The sequence below is a fragment of the Martes martes genome, assembly GCF_963455335.1.
Source record: "Martes martes genome assembly, chromosome: 4".
Classification (NCBI taxonomy): domain Eukaryota; kingdom Metazoa; phylum Chordata; class Mammalia; order Carnivora; family Mustelidae; genus Martes; species Martes martes.
In genome coordinates, this window is record NC_137891.1 from 190,735,175 (window position 1) to 190,751,241 (window position 16,067).

At 58.8% G+C, this 16,067-nt stretch overlaps 1 protein-coding gene across 4 annotated transcripts; it reads left to right on the forward strand.

Moving 5' to 3' along the window:
• The first annotated feature begins 8,815 nt into the window (after nucleotides 1–8,815).
• MXRA8 (matrix remodeling associated 8) lies at nucleotides 8,816–14,343 on the forward strand. Of its 4 annotated transcripts, none has more exons than XM_080802062.1 (9): nucleotides 8,816–9,909; nucleotides 11,377–11,702; nucleotides 11,798–11,899; nucleotides 11,998–12,468; nucleotides 12,651–12,809; nucleotides 12,979–13,018; nucleotides 13,107–13,183; nucleotides 13,299–13,379; nucleotides 13,539–14,343. In XM_080802062.1, exons 1-9 carry the CDS (start codon nucleotides 9,857–9,859, stop codon nucleotides 13,562–13,564), a joined length of 1,335 nt encoding a protein of 444 aa, XP_080658188.1. In that variant the 5' UTR covers nucleotides 8,816–9,856; the 3' UTR covers nucleotides 13,565–14,343. The 4 variants fall into 4 exon arrangements, with proteins under 4 accessions (XP_080658188.1, XP_080658189.1, XP_080658190.1 ...); XM_080802063.1 differs by having other exon boundaries at nucleotides 8,816–9,905; nucleotides 11,397–11,702; nucleotides 13,539–14,340; XM_080802064.1 differs by having other exon boundaries at nucleotides 9,822–9,905; nucleotides 11,336–11,702; nucleotides 13,539–14,340.
• Nucleotides 14,344–16,067: the final 1,724 nt, after the last annotated feature.

Sequence of the window (16,067 nt, forward strand, 5' to 3'; positions counted from 1 at the left end):
ACTGATCCTGCCCAGAGTCCTCCTGCTGAGCAGAGCTGGGGTTTCCTGTCCCTCCCACGCCTGTTCTCCCGGAGGTGGGTCAGGTAAGCACAGGGTCCTCTGGGCTCAGATGGTTGTGGGGGGTGGTGCTGGGTGCTCTGGGCCCCTCTGAGCCTCCAAGAGGAGCCCATTCATTTTGGTCCTGTTGGTTTCGTTACTTTGTATTTACAGTTAACTTTTTATTTTTTAACGTGCCAGCCAGTTAAGATTGTAGCTCCACGTGAAGTTCTGCGAGGCTCGTAATAAAACAGCAGCTTCTGCTTTGGCGTCCGGGGTCCGTCACAGAGGCGGCTCCCTGTGGCCTTCCTTTCTCGGACAACTGTTGGTTTTCCTGTTTTCTTTTGCATGTTTGTTTATTGCTGTATCAAAATTCAGCCCCAGACTTGCTCACAGAATTTAAAAAGTCGCGGTTTGGTCCAGTTTCTCAAGTGACTCTCCTGGTGCCCCCTGTCTGGGCTGCCCCGGGCCCCACCCACTGGGTCCTGTGTCTGGGTCACCACGTTCCCCTCTTGTGCAGTCTTCTCCCTTCTCTCTGTGGGGTATAGTTTTCTTTAAGGGTTTGTTTATTGCAGAGCCAGGGGCAGAAGGAGAGCGTCTCAAGGAGAGCCGATCCCACGATCCTGAGGTCAGGACCTAAGCTGAAACCGAGAGTCAGATGCTCAACTGACTGAGCCATCCGGCGGCCCTCAGGGAATATGTTTTCCCGAGCAGGGATGCCCGGGATGGAGAGGGCGGAACGAGGACTGGCCATCGCGAGTGGTGGATTCCAGGCACGAGAGGCGTGCTGGGCTACTGCAGGAGCGGCCCAGCCAGTCCGCGGTCAGCCCACCGAGGGGACTGCGCCTGCTGTCACGTGGCTAAAAGGCATTCGTGATTCAGTGACAAGTCTGGCTGGCTTCAGAGCTTGATTTAAAAAAATTATTTTAATAGAAGTTATGCCTGTGTGTGCCTGACGAGGTCAGCAGTTCGGTGGTGCTTGGGAACCACCCCACTCTTCCCAGAGGCAGTTTCAGCTCTCCTAGACGATTCTTCTGGTATTTATTTATTTATTTATTTATTTTAAGATTTTATTTGTTTGACAGAGAGATCACAAGTAGGCAGAGGGGCAGGCAGAGAGAGGGGGGGAAGCAGGCTCCACGCTGGGCAGAGAGCCCGATGCGGGGCTCGATCCCAGGACCCTGAGACCATGACCTGAGCTGAAGGCAGAGGCTTAACCCACTGAGCCACCCAGGCGCCCCCATTTAATGAAGTAAAAAAAAAAATAAAAAATCTGCTCTGCCGTTTTTAATTCCTAAGAGACTTTTTGTTTGGGGGTATGCGGGGTATTTTTTTTTTTTTAAGATTTTATTTATTTATTTGTCAGAGAAAGAGAGAGAGAGAGGGAGAGAGAGAGCGCGCGCTCTGGCAGGCAGAGGCAGAGGGAGAAGCAGGCTCCCCGCTGAGCAAGGAGCCCGATGCGGGACTCGATCCCAGGACTCTGGGATCATGACCTGAGCCAAAGGCAGCCGCTTAACCAACTGAGCCACCCAGGTGTCCCTATGCGGGGTATTTTTAACAGCACTTGCCCTGTGTCGCCAGCTGCGACGTCCCTCCTCTGTGAGGATGTTAATGATGCTCTCCCAGGCTCGCTGCCTCCTTGCCCCCATCGAGTGTCTGCTTCCGAGGTGGTTCTTCCTGCTTGTTGACTTTGGTCTCTGGTCTCCATGGTACTGGCTTTGCCGTGGTGGAACGTGGTTGTCTACTTACGAGAAATGGCCGAGGCCCAGAAGGGGTCTCGAAGCTCCTTTCCACTTCCTGTGGGAGCCAGGACGCTTCGGAGACATGGCTGGTTCCAGGCACAGCTGGCAGCTTGAGGAACAAAAATACAGGCCCCCCCGTTCAACTGGAATTTCGGATACGCAATAAGTAATTTTCATTGTAAGTATGTCCTGTGCACTATTTAATCTGGAGCCGCAAGGCTGGGTCCGTGGTGGGAAGCGCCGGGGCCGTGTATCGTTCTGCACCAGACGGCGCAGGAGGCTGCTGTGCCTGGGTCCGGGGGCCAGCGCCCCGCGGGAAGGGCTCTCTGTGGCGGGTCGAGAGGTCTCGAGGCACCTAGCGCTTCTGACACCGATTAGATTCTTGATTGTACGACCAGAAACATTTTACAAGCATACTAGTATTATTTTCCATCTTAGTGGGAACCAAAAATGTATACGATGATAAAGTCTCTGAGGTTTGATGCTTAAGTAGGCTAATACATGCTTGCTAGATTTAAAATAGAGAACCTGACAGTTCCAAAGGGGAAAAAAAAGAAAGAAATTGAGCTTCTAATCCCTTAGGAAAATTCACCCTTTAAGAAAGGTCATTTTCTTGCGGAATCCACAGCTTAAAAATAAAAACAAACAAACAACACAACCGCATCCCCCTCACCAAAAATAATGGAAGATAATGGTTGATTGTTGGATAAGAAGCAAAGAGATGTAAATTCACACAGGAAGCAAATAATGCCAAAGAGACTTGACTTCATGGAAACATTAATTCAATGTTGTTTTAATGTTAGGCTGAAAAATGTGGGTTTAACAATTTCTATTAGGAAAAAGTTCAGATCATACCTTTTTTTTTTTTTTTAAGATTTTGTTTGTCAGAGCATAAGGGGGAGCAGCAGGCCGAGGGAAGAGCAGACCCCCCACTGAGCAGGTGTCCCTCAGGTCATATTTTTTTTTTTTAAGATTTTATTTATTTATTTGTCAGAGAGAGAGAGAGAGCACAGGCAGACAGAGTGGTAGGCAGAGGCAGAGGGAGAAGCAGACTCCCTGAGGAGCAAGGAGCCCGACGTGGGACTCGATCCCAGGACGCTGGGATCATGACCTGAGCCGAAGGTAGCCGCTTATCCAACTGAGCCACCCAGGCATCCCAGGTCATATTTTTAATCAAGGTGAACCCTCGGACAAATTAGACTGGTTTTATACTTTTGATTTAAAACAACTGTGTGGAGGGACGCCTGGGTGGCTCCATGGGTTAAGCACCTGCCTTCCGCTCGGGTCGTGATCTCAGGGTCCTGGGATCGAGCCCCGCATTGGGCTCTGCTCAGCGGGGAACCTGCTTCTCCCTCTCTCTCTCTGCCTGTCTCTCTGCCTAGTTGTGGTCTTGGTCTGTCAAATAAATAAATAAAATCTTTAAAAAAACAACAACTATGTGGGTATAAGATAATACAAAGTTATAGCTTCTGGAAAAATTAAGTTATTTACTGATGATGCCAAGTTCATTTAAACTTTACTAGATTTCCTGGTCTGGTTTTACAGATCAGGTAAATTATTTTTCTTGCACTCTTTTTTTTTAAGTAGTCTGTGTACCCAGCATGGGGACTGATATTGACTTGAACTCACGACCCTGGGATCATGACCTGAGCTGAAATCAACAGTCAGATGCTTCACCGAATGAACCACCCAGGTGCCCCAGGCAAGTTATTTTTCCAAAAAATATTTAAGGTCGTGTAAATGCACACACGTATGTTTAACTATATTAAGTAAGGGCTCTCTCTTCTTGTAAACCTCAGTGCTCCGAGTTGCTTGCATTTCATCATGTCACTTACCTCTCACGTCCCGTGGCAGGTTATCTCTGAAGGCGCCGTCATTACCTCCCCTCCCCTGGGCACATGCTGCTTGGCAGTGTGACTTCGCTGCTGCTCCTGTTGAGAGCTGGGGTCGACCTCCCCTCCGCTTGCGGGCTGGGTCTGCTCTGACCCACTGAGTGTGGTGGAAGGCTGCCAAGCCTCGGTGTGGCGGGCCTGGCGGCTTCCAGCAGTGGACGGGAGCTTGGGCTAGACTCCTGAATACCAGCAGGTTGTGCAGAGAGAAGAGGCCCATGGACGGAGAGGGAGTGGGTCACGTGGACAGAGGGTGCCAGTGGAGAGAGAAAGGGCCTTGTGGATTGGTGGGGGGGCCAGTGGACAGAGAGGGAGGGCCCTGGGGAGACAGGACCCACCTGATAGCCACTCTGAGGCCCAGGTGCCAAAGTGAAGCTGGCTGGATCCCAGCCCCAGCTGAGCCGTCCCAGCCACCACCGCCGCGTGGGACACAGATGAGCTGTCCTGGCAGAATTCCTGACCCACGGAGTCCCGAGCGGCACGGACACAGGTGCGATCTGCACTGCCGTGGGGGTTGGGGCGATGTCCGCGGTGATTCTGCTCTCTCTGACCGTGATCGGGGACTCTCCTGCTGTCATTTAATCGGTATGGAACCATGATGCTTGCTTTCTGTTGGGTTATGACCCCAGCCCCCGCACTGACTGTCCCTGGAGGCCGCCGGTTGGCCCCTTTGCTCTTCGGCTCGTCCCTCACTCTCCCGTCAGTCATTTTTCAGCACTCCCTCACCCCGGGCACCGCGGGTTCTCCAGGCGGGTCGTGCCAGTCTCTTGCGCCAGTCCTAAGACTAGCCGCTTCTCCAAGGAGCCCTGGTTCCTTTTGTCGGAAACCGGTCTTAGAAACCCAGGATCTGGATGCTGGTGAGCCTGTTGCTTCCCAGACGACAGAGCTAGAAAATGCTCGCTCGCGTGCTCTCCCGCGTGCGCGCTTGTGTGCGCCGGCGTCTACACCACCCTGAGCACAAGCTGATGCTGGTGTCTCCAGCTGTCACCCATGACCACACAGGTCATTCTGGCTGCCTCTCCTTGCTTAGCTCCAAGTAGTGAGACACGTGGCTGTCACCGGTGGCCACCCACTTGCTGAACTGGTTGATGCTGGCACACACACCAGAGTCGATAAACCAGAGCCTGCGGGACACGGTGCTACCGGCCAGCGAGGGGGGCTGCGCACAATTCTTTGACCCCATCCTTGCAAACTCTTCTCACCTGGAAGTGACCTGGGTTGGACTTTGTTACCCTACTAAGGTCATTTCATTCGAATCCTGGTTCGCTCCGATTCTCCCAACTTCCTAAAGTAGCTTTTTTAAGACTCTGTGTGCACTGAGGTCCACACCGAGCTGTGCTCTTCCTTGAATCTTGATAAGCACACGGGGCCACTCACCCAGGATGGTTCCGTACAGAATGGCTTCTGTGCTCACACCGCACCCCAGCTCGTAGTAAAGCCGGTTCCTTTCAAGGTGGTTTGTTCTGGATCAAAGGCTACAGGGAATAGTGGATAATTTTTAGAGATACTGAAATTCCCAAAGACGGAAGACAGAGCTAGTGATCGCTATATAAAAACATTGGTTCTTTTTTCAGATCCTGCCTCGTTTGGCTGGTAAAGGTACTGTGACATGCATGTTGTGTCATCTCCAGGTGCATGTAGATGAACTAAAGTATCTGGAGCACGGACACCGGTTCGCGGAGAGGCAGACGGCTGCTGTTAAACTGAGCAAGAGTATCGGCAATAATAGAGGGAAACCAGTTGCTTCCTGCTTGGATCAGGAAGAGCATCTCCCTCACTCAGCCTCCTTAGGGTCTCCCTGTGGGTCTCGGGCTGATCCCCATCGCGGCTTGAAGAAGGCGGCCTGGGAGCATTCAGCTTAGCCCAAGATCCACATGATGAGGCAGAGTAAGTGAGGGTCCAGGTAGTAGTGCTGGGCATGGGAGGTGATGGGAACTCTCCAGGCTGCACGGGCCCAGGGCTCACTGCAGGGGTGGGGGGGGGGCAGGGTGCTGGTTTCCCTGTTGAGAGCCCTGGAGGAAGGTTACTGTGGCCGGGTCAACCCTTCGAGATGGGCGAGGGACAGTGTGTTGTGGGCATGACAGCGCTGACCCACCTGGCCCAGCCCATCACACAGGAGAGCTCTGTCCTCATGCAGCATCCCTCCTGGGAGAGCTCAACTCCACGCTCACTGTAAAGTCGAGATGCTCGAAGGATTCACATGCACAGGGCACCTGGGGGGTCAGGCGGTGAAGCCTCAGCCTTCGGCTCAGGTCATGAACCCAGGGTCCTAGGATCGAGCCCCACATCAGGCTCCCTGCTCAGCGGGGAGCATGCTTCTCCCTCTCCCTCTGCTGCTCCTCCTGCTTATGCTCTCTCACTCTCTGTCAAACAAATAAGTAAAATCTTTTTAAAAAGGTGGGGGGGGGGCACCTGGGTGGCTCAGTGGGTTAAGCCTTTGCCTTTGGCTCAGGTCATGATCTCAGGGTCCTGGGATCGAGCCCCATCGGGCTCTCTGCTCTGCGGGGAGCCTGTTTCCTTCTCTCTCTGCCTGCCTCTCTGCCTATTTGTGATCTCTGCCTGTCAAATAAATAAAATCTAAAAATTTTTAAAAATTTTTTAAAAAAAGGAAAGATTGGTTGGTTCATGATACCATGTCTCTATATTTTCATATTCTTGTCTTTTTAAAAAAAGATTGTATTTATTTATTTACTTGTCAGAGAGAGAGAGAGAGAGTGAGTGCGCACAAGCATGAGCAGGGGGAGGGGCAGAAGGAGAGGCAGGCTCCCCGCTGAGCAAGGAGCCCCATTAGGGACTCGATCCCAGCATCCCGGGATCAGGACCCAAGCTGAAGGCAGACACTTAACTCACTGAGCCCCCAGTGTTCCCTTTCGTTCGTTTTTTTTTAAGATTTTTTATTTTTTAAGATTTTATTTATTTATTTGAGAGATGGGCCGGTTTCCACGCGGGAAACTGGCCCCTTCTCCTGGCGGTGTAAGCCCCGGCCTCGCTCCGCTCTGGAGGCGGTTAGGTTTGTCCTCCGCTGCTGTACCCCAGACTGCCACAGCTAAGCAGCGTAATGCAACACATTCACTGGGACGCGGCTTCCCCGGTGGGACGCGTGGCCGCGAGTTTTCCGGGCCCTCCGCTAAGGTCCCCGGTGAAATCGGCGTCCGCGGGGCCGCGTCCGGACCGAGCAGGCGCCGTCCCCCGCGCTCGGACCTCGTTCCTTGTCCTTGCAGGCCTGAGGTCCGCTTGCGTCTTGGCTGGTGGCCCGGGGCTGCCCCCAGGGTCCCCTCCAGGGGCCGTCTCACGGAGTGGCCAGCGGGAGAAACCGCAGTCAGCGCGACCAGGGTCTGTCGGAGAGGGACGTCCCGGCACCCGGTCATGGGGGTGCCAAGGCTCTTCCGCCGTAGCTTTGGCTCCTGCCCACACTGAAGGGAGGACGCGGGCTGTGCTCCCCGTGTGCCCGGATGGCTGGCCACCTGGCCCTTGGAGGACTGTGTTCCCGTTTGTTCACGGAAACCCCCGGCGCTCTACGCCACCGCACGTCCCCGCGTCCCCCGACCACGTCCTCCTCGCCGAGACCCTCTGAGCCCTGACTTGCTCACTCAGCATATTAGCCAGATGGCGGCCGCACAACGCTCCCCGCGCACCCAGCTCCGCTCTCCCACCGGGAGGCAGCTCCCCCCGGCACCGGCCTGGACGTTCACCTGGGAGGCCGTCCCGGTCCGTCCTGTGGAGGGAGAGCTGCCCTGTTTTCATCTCTTGACAACACTTCTCCCAGGCATGAAAACCATCTTAGCTGTCCGTGAGCTGGCCTGCCGTCCGTCTGCCTCCCTCCGACAGCTTCCGGCTCCCTGGCACACAGTAGGTGCTCAGCACATACTTGCCGAGTGACAGGACAGTGGGTGTGAGCACGTGTCTCCGTCTGGCTGCGTCGTGGCGGCTCGGAATGCCTGTGGTTTCTCCTCCCAGTGAGCCTGGCTGCCTGGAATGTCCAAGTCCCCGGGAGCGGGAGCCAGTACCTGATTCTCAGTGGGGCTGGTTGACCCCTGCCTCGTCCAGTCATGCCTCCTAGAAGAGGGGAGGTGGGTACAGGGTTCTGGTCTGGCGGGGGGCTTGGCCAGAGCTCCGGGTGGGACTGCTGATGTCCGTAGTTTTGTCCTGGTGTGTGCTACTCCCGAGGAGTGGAGGTGCCAGGCGAGACTGGGAAATGAGCCACCCATGGGCACCTGGAAAGGGGCAGGGGGCCCACCAGACGCCACTCTCATCCGTGGCTACTAACTGCGGCGAGTGGGGGTTTTGCTGGCCTTGGGCAGAACGGGCCAGGGAAGAGGGGGTCAGAGCCCTCCACTGCCTCTGTCCTTTCTCTCACAGAGGTGCCTGGGGGTCAGCTTCCCCACGGTGGCGGTCCCCTCAGACTTACACATTTGGGCCCAGGTGAGGGCTGAGTTTCTGCTGGGAAGGCCCCACAGGGCTCGAAGCCAGGGACCCTGCTGGGAGAGGGAGGACGCCCACAGGCTCCTGGCTCGGGACTGAGAGCTGACCTGGGGCCCCTTCCAGACAGAGAGGCCGGCGCTGGGCCATTTCTGCCTCCCTCCAGCATGGCCTGGACACTTTCCCTCCATGGGGGAGAGACAGCCCAGCAGACAGGCGGGACCAGAGGACGGAGATGGAGAGACATGGGCGGGCACAGAGAAGGGAGGTCACCGGCTAATATAAACCAGTTAAACAAACAGGAGGAGAGGCCAGGCCTCAAGGCCAGGCGGGGCTTGTTTTTCCAGAATGAAAGGCCCAGGGAGGTGCTGGGACCAGGAGAGCTCTGATTCCAGTTTGAAGAGGGGCTCCAACCCCCAGGGCCTGAGTCTTGCTGAGGAAATAGGTCCATTGTCGACGGGCTCCTCACACCCTCAGAATCTCATTCCTTCTGCTGTAGCCCTGAGTCCCCCCACCTTGCCTGAAGCTGGACAGTCCAGCTGAACTGGAGTCGCTGCTTGTCTGAGGAAATGGGGACCAGAACAAGGTTCCAGGGTGAGACCCCTGCCCACCAGGGACTGGGGCCTGTGACCATAATTCTGTGCAAATGGATAGTCTAAAACATGCACTGTGGGTTTGGGTGGTGGTTTGGATTTTTTTTCTTTTTCTTTTTTTTTTCTTTTTGAGGTTTGCTTAACTAGAAAGAGTGGGTTTGGAACAGTGTGTGATCTGCTATTTTGCATTTGTTTATGTGACTCTGTAAGTTTTCCCAGAGCTCAAATTTGTACCTTCCGTGGGGGAGGCTCCCATACCCGCCTTTCCCCCTCCACCCTGGACGGTGAGCATCCTAGCCAGGGTTTGGTTTTAGGGACACCAAGCTCCTTCCTTAATGGTGGGCAAATGGAGGTCCAAGCCAGGGGGCAGGGGCTGGTCAGACGCTGCCCCTCGGTGCTCAGCCTCCCCACCCTCATGCCCTGGCAGGCTCCTCAGGGTGGTAAAGAGTGCTGATGGGCAGCAGAGCCCGTTATACTGTCCTAGGGGAGCCCCCAGCCTGCCCCCCGCCCAGGGTGGGTGTGACTGTTCTTTCCTTTCACAAATGAAGAAATGCGGCTCCCGGAGGAGGCTGAGGGGAAGAGGGAAAGAGGGTAGGTCTGGCACCCTGGGCTCCTTGGGGGTACCAGTCCCAGGATGCCTTTTTGCTAGGAGGGACATCTCGGGCTCCACAGCGTGCACAGAAGGGAGGACCTGCCCACGCTGTCCACACTGGGGAGCACCCTGGGCCGGTTCCCCTGACAGAGGTGCACGTGAGATGATGTGCACCCCAGAGCCCCGCCCTGCAGCAGCCCCAATTGGCCTCATATGTCACAGCCACCCCCACAGCATCTGGGACCGAGCACTCAACCCTCCTGCCCCTTCCAGGGCTGGGCAGCTGTTCCCTTCTCCTTCTCCGGTACCTGGGCCAGAGGAGGGACAGGGTCTCCACTCTGATTTCCCCTCACTTCGCTGGACGCAGGGCCCTGTGTTCTTACCCCTCCTCACCAGGCCAGCCAAAGATTCGGGGAGGACTAGGGACCAGCAGGAGCCAGAGGGGGCGGTCTGCAGACTGTCGACCCCGCCCAGGGCTCCGTGATGTCATGGTGGGTGCTAAGGAGGGGGAGGGGGCCGGGCTGTTTTTCTGGAGAGTTGGAACAGAAGTGAGACAAAGCGAGGCAGTCGGGCCAGGCAGGCACCATGGAGCTGCGGCCCCAGGTTATGATCTGGGAACTTGTGCTTCTACAGAGTGAGTGCGGGGTGGGTGGGGGTCCGGGTTATGATCTGGGAACTTGTGCTTCTACAGAGTGAGTGCGGGGTGGGTGGGGGTCCGGAGTCTTCCAGAGTCTGTGTTCTGGGCAAAGCTGCCTGTCCGAGCTTGAGTGCAGAGGAGTGGGACGCTCCCACTGCCGGGAAGGGGCTGGGTCTGGGGCGGGGGTGCTCGGGGTGGCAGCTCACCAGGATAAGGGGCCCCCAGGACCCAGGAGGGGTGAAGTTTTATGTGAGGTCTCTACCAGAACTTCCTCTCACACGGATTCCACGGACTGGGGAGCCAGAGGGCCACGAAGGGCAGGGATGTGCCTCTCACCGGGGTGCTCCCCCACCCCACTCCTCCAGAAAGCCCCTCGGGTCTGCACTTCTTCCTGTGGTCAGAAGAGGAGTGGGTTGGGAGATAGGGGGGGCCTGGGAATGGTGGGGCTCGCGGGGTCTGTTCTAGTCCCCCCCTTGGCTCCCAGGCCTCCTGAGCCCGCCTCCTGGGCTGGCCTGCTGACCCGGCACATTCCTCCTGGTCCTGGGCGCTCAGCCCATCTCTGGAGCAGGAACTTGCCTGTGGGGTGTGGACGGTCCAGCGCTCCTGCTTCAGACCTCTGCCCTTCAGAACGGCTAGGGGGCTCCGGCCCTGAACACGGGGTGTGGGGCAGGCTGCCCAGCCGTCTGAGGAGTCTTGAGGGCTTGTGTGGCAGGGTCCTTGGCAGGTGCACGTACCTCATTGGACACGAATGTGCAGAAGCCCCCAAAACAGCCTTCAGCATCATGCTTTGGTGCTCTGGTGGCCTCGCTGCAGCGATGGTGACAAGCACACTCCAGAGCTGGCTCTACCATTCACCCCCAAAAGGGCAAGAGCTGTCCCACAGTCTAGGCGGGTGGCTGTGAGGGTTAGGTGGGGCTGTGGGGACTGTGCCTGCGCCATGGGAGGCTGAAGGAACCCCCTCCCCCATCTTGTCTGCCTGGCTTCTCTGACTTTGTCCCCACCTGTTAAAACGGTGTCATCCTGGGGGGCTCAGCTGGTTTAGCATCTGCCTTTGGCTCAGATCAGGATCTCGGGGTCCTGGGATCAAACCCGGCCTTGGGCTCCCTGCTCAAGGGGAGCCTGCTTCCCCCTCTCCCTCCCCTCTTCCCATTTGCTGATGCACACTTGTATGTTCTCCAATAAATAAAACCTACTGAAAAAAAAAAAAAAGAGGGTATCATTAAAACCCACCTCAGCAAGGGCTGTAATGGAACCCGGGCAGCCAAGTGGGGGGTCTGGGGCTGGGTGGGTGACCTGGGTGCAAAGGGTCAGGTCATCCCCTCCCCAGTGCGACTCTCTGCTTTTTCTAGGCTCTGCTGTCCTTCTGTCCTCAGGTTAGTGACTGCCCTCCCCTGGAAACCACAACACTAACCCTCCTGTCTTGTCAGACCCACTCTACCCCTTCCCCTCGGGTCCTACCCTCCCCCAGTGACCCCTCCTCCCCGCCAGTGCCCTCAGGGCCCGCGTCGGCCGCTAGTTCCGTGGTGTCCGAGTCCACAGTGAGCTGGGCGGCGGGCGCCCTGGCCGTGCTGCGCTGCCAGAGCCCGAGAATGGTGTGGACCCAGGACCGGCTGCACGACCGCCAGCGCGTGGTCCACTGGGACCTCAGCGGCCGCCCGGACGGCGGCCCGGCCCGCAGGCTCGTCGACATGTACTCGGCGGGCGAGCAGCGCGTGTACGAGCCCCGCGACCGCGGCCGCCTCCTGCTGCCGCTCTCCGCCTTCCACGACGGCAACTTCTCGCTGCTCATCCGCGGTAAGGGGCCTGGGCGCCGCGGCGGGGGCCCCGGGGGGCCGCGGGGGCGCCGGCCGGCCGCGCCCTTCACCGCGGGGCTTTCTGCCGGCCCGTAGCGGTGGACGAGGCCGACGCGGGGTTGTACACCTGTAACCTGCACCACCATTACTGTCACCTGTACGAGAGCCTGGCCGTCCGCCTCGAGGTCACGGACAACCGTGAGTGTGCCCCCCGCCGCGCGCCACCCCACCCCCCCCCGCCGCGCCCCTGCGGGCTCCCTCCCCGCCCGCCCGCGCTGACCCGCCTGCACCCGCAGCGCGGGAGGCCGGCGCGCACTGGGACGGCGAGAAGGAGGTGCTGGTGGTGGAGCGCGGCGCGCCCGCGCTGCTCACCTGCGTGAACCGGGCGCACGTGTGGACCGACCGGCACCTGGAGGAGGCGCAGCAGGTGGTGCACTGGGACCGCCAGCCGCCCGGGGTGCCGCACGACCGCGCGGACCGCCTGCTGGACCTGTACGCGTCGGGGGAGCGCCGAGCCTACGGGCCGCCCTTCCTGCGCGACCGCGTGGCGGTGGGGGCGGACGCCTTCGCGCGCGGCGACTTCTCGCTGCGCATCGACCCGCTGGAGCCCGCCGACGAGGGCACCTACTCCTGCCACCTGCACCATCACTACTGCGGCCTGCACGAGCGCCGCACCTTCCACCTGAGAGTCACCGAGCCCGTCGCCGAGCCGCCCCCGCGGGACTCGCCGGGCAACGGCTCCAGCCACAGCGGCGCTCCTGGCCCAGGTGCCGCGGCCCCTCCCCCCGCCCCCCACGGGGACCTGGGTGTTCGCCGAGGGGAGGGCCCCTCGGGCCGCTGCCGTGCGTCCCTTCCCGAGCCCCGCGCAGCAGCGGGGGCGTCTGGGTCCGGTGCACGCTCAGTGGGTCTGCGGCGCACTCCCTGACACCGCCCCGCACGACCCGTGCAGATCCCACCCTGGCGCGCGGCCGCAGTGTCATCAACGTCATAGTCCCCGAGGGCCGGGCGCACTTCTTCCAGCAGCTGGGCTACGTGCTGGCCACCCTGCTTCTGTTCATCCTGCTGCTCATCACCGTCGTCCTGGCCGCCCGCCAGCGCCGCCGCGGAGGTGAGCTGGGGCTGCCTTCCGGTCCGCAGGGTGGGGGGCCCCCCGCAGTTGGGGGTGGGGCGTGGGGCGGGTGCTCTGCGCAGAGGGTAAGCAGGGCTGGGAGGGTTCCTCAGGGCTGAGGGAGCTGGGGAGGGGGTGACACCGCCCCCAACATGAGTCTTCTCCCCAGGGTACGAATACTCGGACAAGAAATCGGGGAAGTCAAAGGGGTGAGTGTCCCCTCCAGGCTCTCCTGAGGACCAGACCCCTCCCCCATCCCGCCCTGATCTAACTGCCTACCATCCTCTCCACCTCCAGGAAGGACGTGAACATGGCAGAGTTGGCTGTGGCCACAGGAGACCAGGCTCTTTACAGGAGTGAGGACACCCAGCTAGGTGAGGGAGGGCCCCGGAACCCAGGTGCAGACTGCGGCTCCCAGGCCTGAGCTAGGTAGGGGAGGCACATCTCTGGGGGCCGGGGGGGCCTCACCCTGCCCTCTTCCTGCACCAGATTACAAGAACAACATCCTGAAGGAGAGGGCTGAGCTGGGCCGCAGCGCACTTCCCACAAAGAACATTGACTTGGACAGAGGTGAGCGACTAGGAGGGCTGGGCCCATGCCTCACCCCATCCACACTCACTAGCCCCAGGAGGAGGCGTCCCTGGGCAGTCCTGCTAGATGTCTGCCTTGTGTTTACCCCTGTGACGGAGGGGCAGAGGGCAGACACCCACCTGTTCCCTTGGCTTCCAGAGTTCAGAAAGGAGTACTGCAAGTAAGGTGACCCTGGGCTCCTGGCTGGGCCAGCAGCCCTGCCAGCTCCTGTCCGTCCGTCTTGGAGGATGACCTCCTGACCCTCATGTGGCTCACCCGACCCCCTTCCAGCGGCTGGTCCCGCTGTCCTGGAACTTGGCCTGGACTGGCACAGAGCAAGCCTGCCTCCAGCGCCCCTCCCGGGAGCCGTCCTAATCCTCACCAGCAGCAGTGGGCTCTCTGGGATTCTGCTGAGCTGCAGCCGCCCCTTCCCCAGCCCTCAGCAGGTGCCTGCTGGCTCCCACACTCCCTGGTGGTCCTGCCCCACCCCCCACCCACCCCAGGCACAGCCCCGACCCCACTGATGTTCACCAATCCTTCAGGCTCTCCTGGCCCCTGCCACTATGGGCTGGAGCTCGGGTCAACCCCAGGGCTAGCACCCTGGCCCCTTTCTAGGGGGAGTCTACAGCTGGGACCTGAGGATTGCACACTCCAGGCCCCAGGCTAATTCCCCCTGGAGCTTCTCTGCCTCCCACCCTATTCCAGCTTTGTTTCCAGCAAGTGCCTCGACAGTCACTGGGCTCCATGTGACTTTTGACTCTGACTCCCCCCACCCCAGCAGCCCCTCCTTGGGCTGGCATCTGGGGCTGGGACCTCATTTGGATTCTGTTTTGGCTGAGGACAGGGGAGGAGTAAAGATGGTTCTCGAGCGGTTTGTGCTGCCACCCCCAACACCCCACATTTGCTCCTCCTGGGAAATGGCCACCATCACAATAAAGACCACGTGATTTTTAGACTTGGCCCCAGGTATGCCTCTGTGGCTCCCACTTCATGTCCTGGGGGGTGGAGTCTGGGCCTTGGGAACCTCAAGACGCTCTCCTTCCCCACCCGTTTCTTTGAGGGGGAGGTCTGAGTCCAGGTATCCTGGGGAGAGCGACATCGGGTCCAGTCCTGTGTCACTGTTCCTGGTTGGGTTGTAAAGAGTTCCAGATTCTCTTCTGAGGGCTTATTTGGACAAGGAGGAGGGGAGCCTGGACATGCTCAGAGGACAGCCCTCTGAGCAGCAGAATGGGATTAGATATGTGAGGACAAAAGGGGGAAGCAGGATGCTGGTGAGGGAGACAGGAGGGGGCTGTAGGAGGAAGAAGCCAGTTGTGTTTCCCCAGCCCTGACCTCAACCCCCAAAACTCTCCCTGGGCAGCAGGAAGTGGGAAAGGATGTCTGTCACCCCATGCTAGAACCTGGAGGTGGTGTGTTGAGACTGCAGGTAATGTCTGGCTGAATTGTCTGGCTGAATTAGGGGCACAAGCCAGCCACACAGGGTCAGCAGGTAACCTGGCATCTAAGCTCGCACTCTGGGGAGGTGAAAACCCCAGGGCCGCTGTGGCGAAGGCACAGTTTCAGGACATGAAGGAAGGAAAATCAAAAGATTAGTTACAGATCCCAGAACGGGGGTGTGCTGAGCAAGGCTTCAGAAGGGCAGTCCTGCATTCCAGATCAGGAGAGAGACAGCAGGGTGGCACACACCTATTACTTATAAGGTGATCACTGATTTTTTTTGTAGGCTCAGTTCTGAGTGGTCATTTTAAAAAGGTACCCAGGGAGACACAAGGCAGGAGTGTGCAGCCCGAATCCTAGGCTCAGGCTCTTGCCTGAATGTGCGGACTCTGGACGTGAGCAGGGTTGTCAGCTGTGCAATGCTCGGACAGCACCTCGGAGTGGCTGTCCTCTCACCACACACCTGCAAGGATCCCACAGTGGCAAAGGCTGGGAGCGAGGCTGGTCCAGGGAGCTGTGGCTTGCTTGCCTGCCTCCCAGCCTGGTGACCCCTGGCCCCATAGTGGCTGCACTGCTCTGACCACAGACTCACTCCTCCTTGCACTGGACCAGCCTGACCACATCAGAGACCGCTGGTACTGGTCTCTAGCCTCTGGCTACCAGCCTCTCTCATATGGCTTGTGCAGCAACGTGAGAAAGAGAGGTTTGGGGGGCGGGCAGCAGAGCGCAGAGGGGGCATCAGACCCTGCATCTGTGAGACCAGCAGTCACTGGTGTCTGGTCTGGGGGACGCTGGTCCCCTGGGAGCTCTCCGAGTGGGGACTGTCTCCCTCCCCTAAACACCCAGCAGAAGGCCGCGGCAGACCCTTCCTCCAAGGCCGTGCTACCTGGCTTCCTCGGATTACCTCTGTGGAAACTGAGACCCGAGGGGAGACGCTGCATGCTTTGCTGATTGAGTGTCCACCTCACAGAGCCCTGTCCTCTCCCCCCACCAGAGCCTAGGGGGATGGAGGTCAGTGCCCTTGGCCTAGGCTGACCTGGGGGTGGTCTCTAGCCCGAGCTCAGGGGCTCTCCTTCAAAGTCTGGCTCCTCCAGTCAGTGGTGGACCGGTGGGCTTTTTCCTGTGCTGATCCACTGCCCAGGGATGGTCATGACTAGGCATCTGGGACGGCTCCAGGCTCCAGCCAGCTTCAGGGGGAGTGCTGGGGACAGGTTGCAAGGGGCATCAGTCATCCTCCACCATGATCACTCT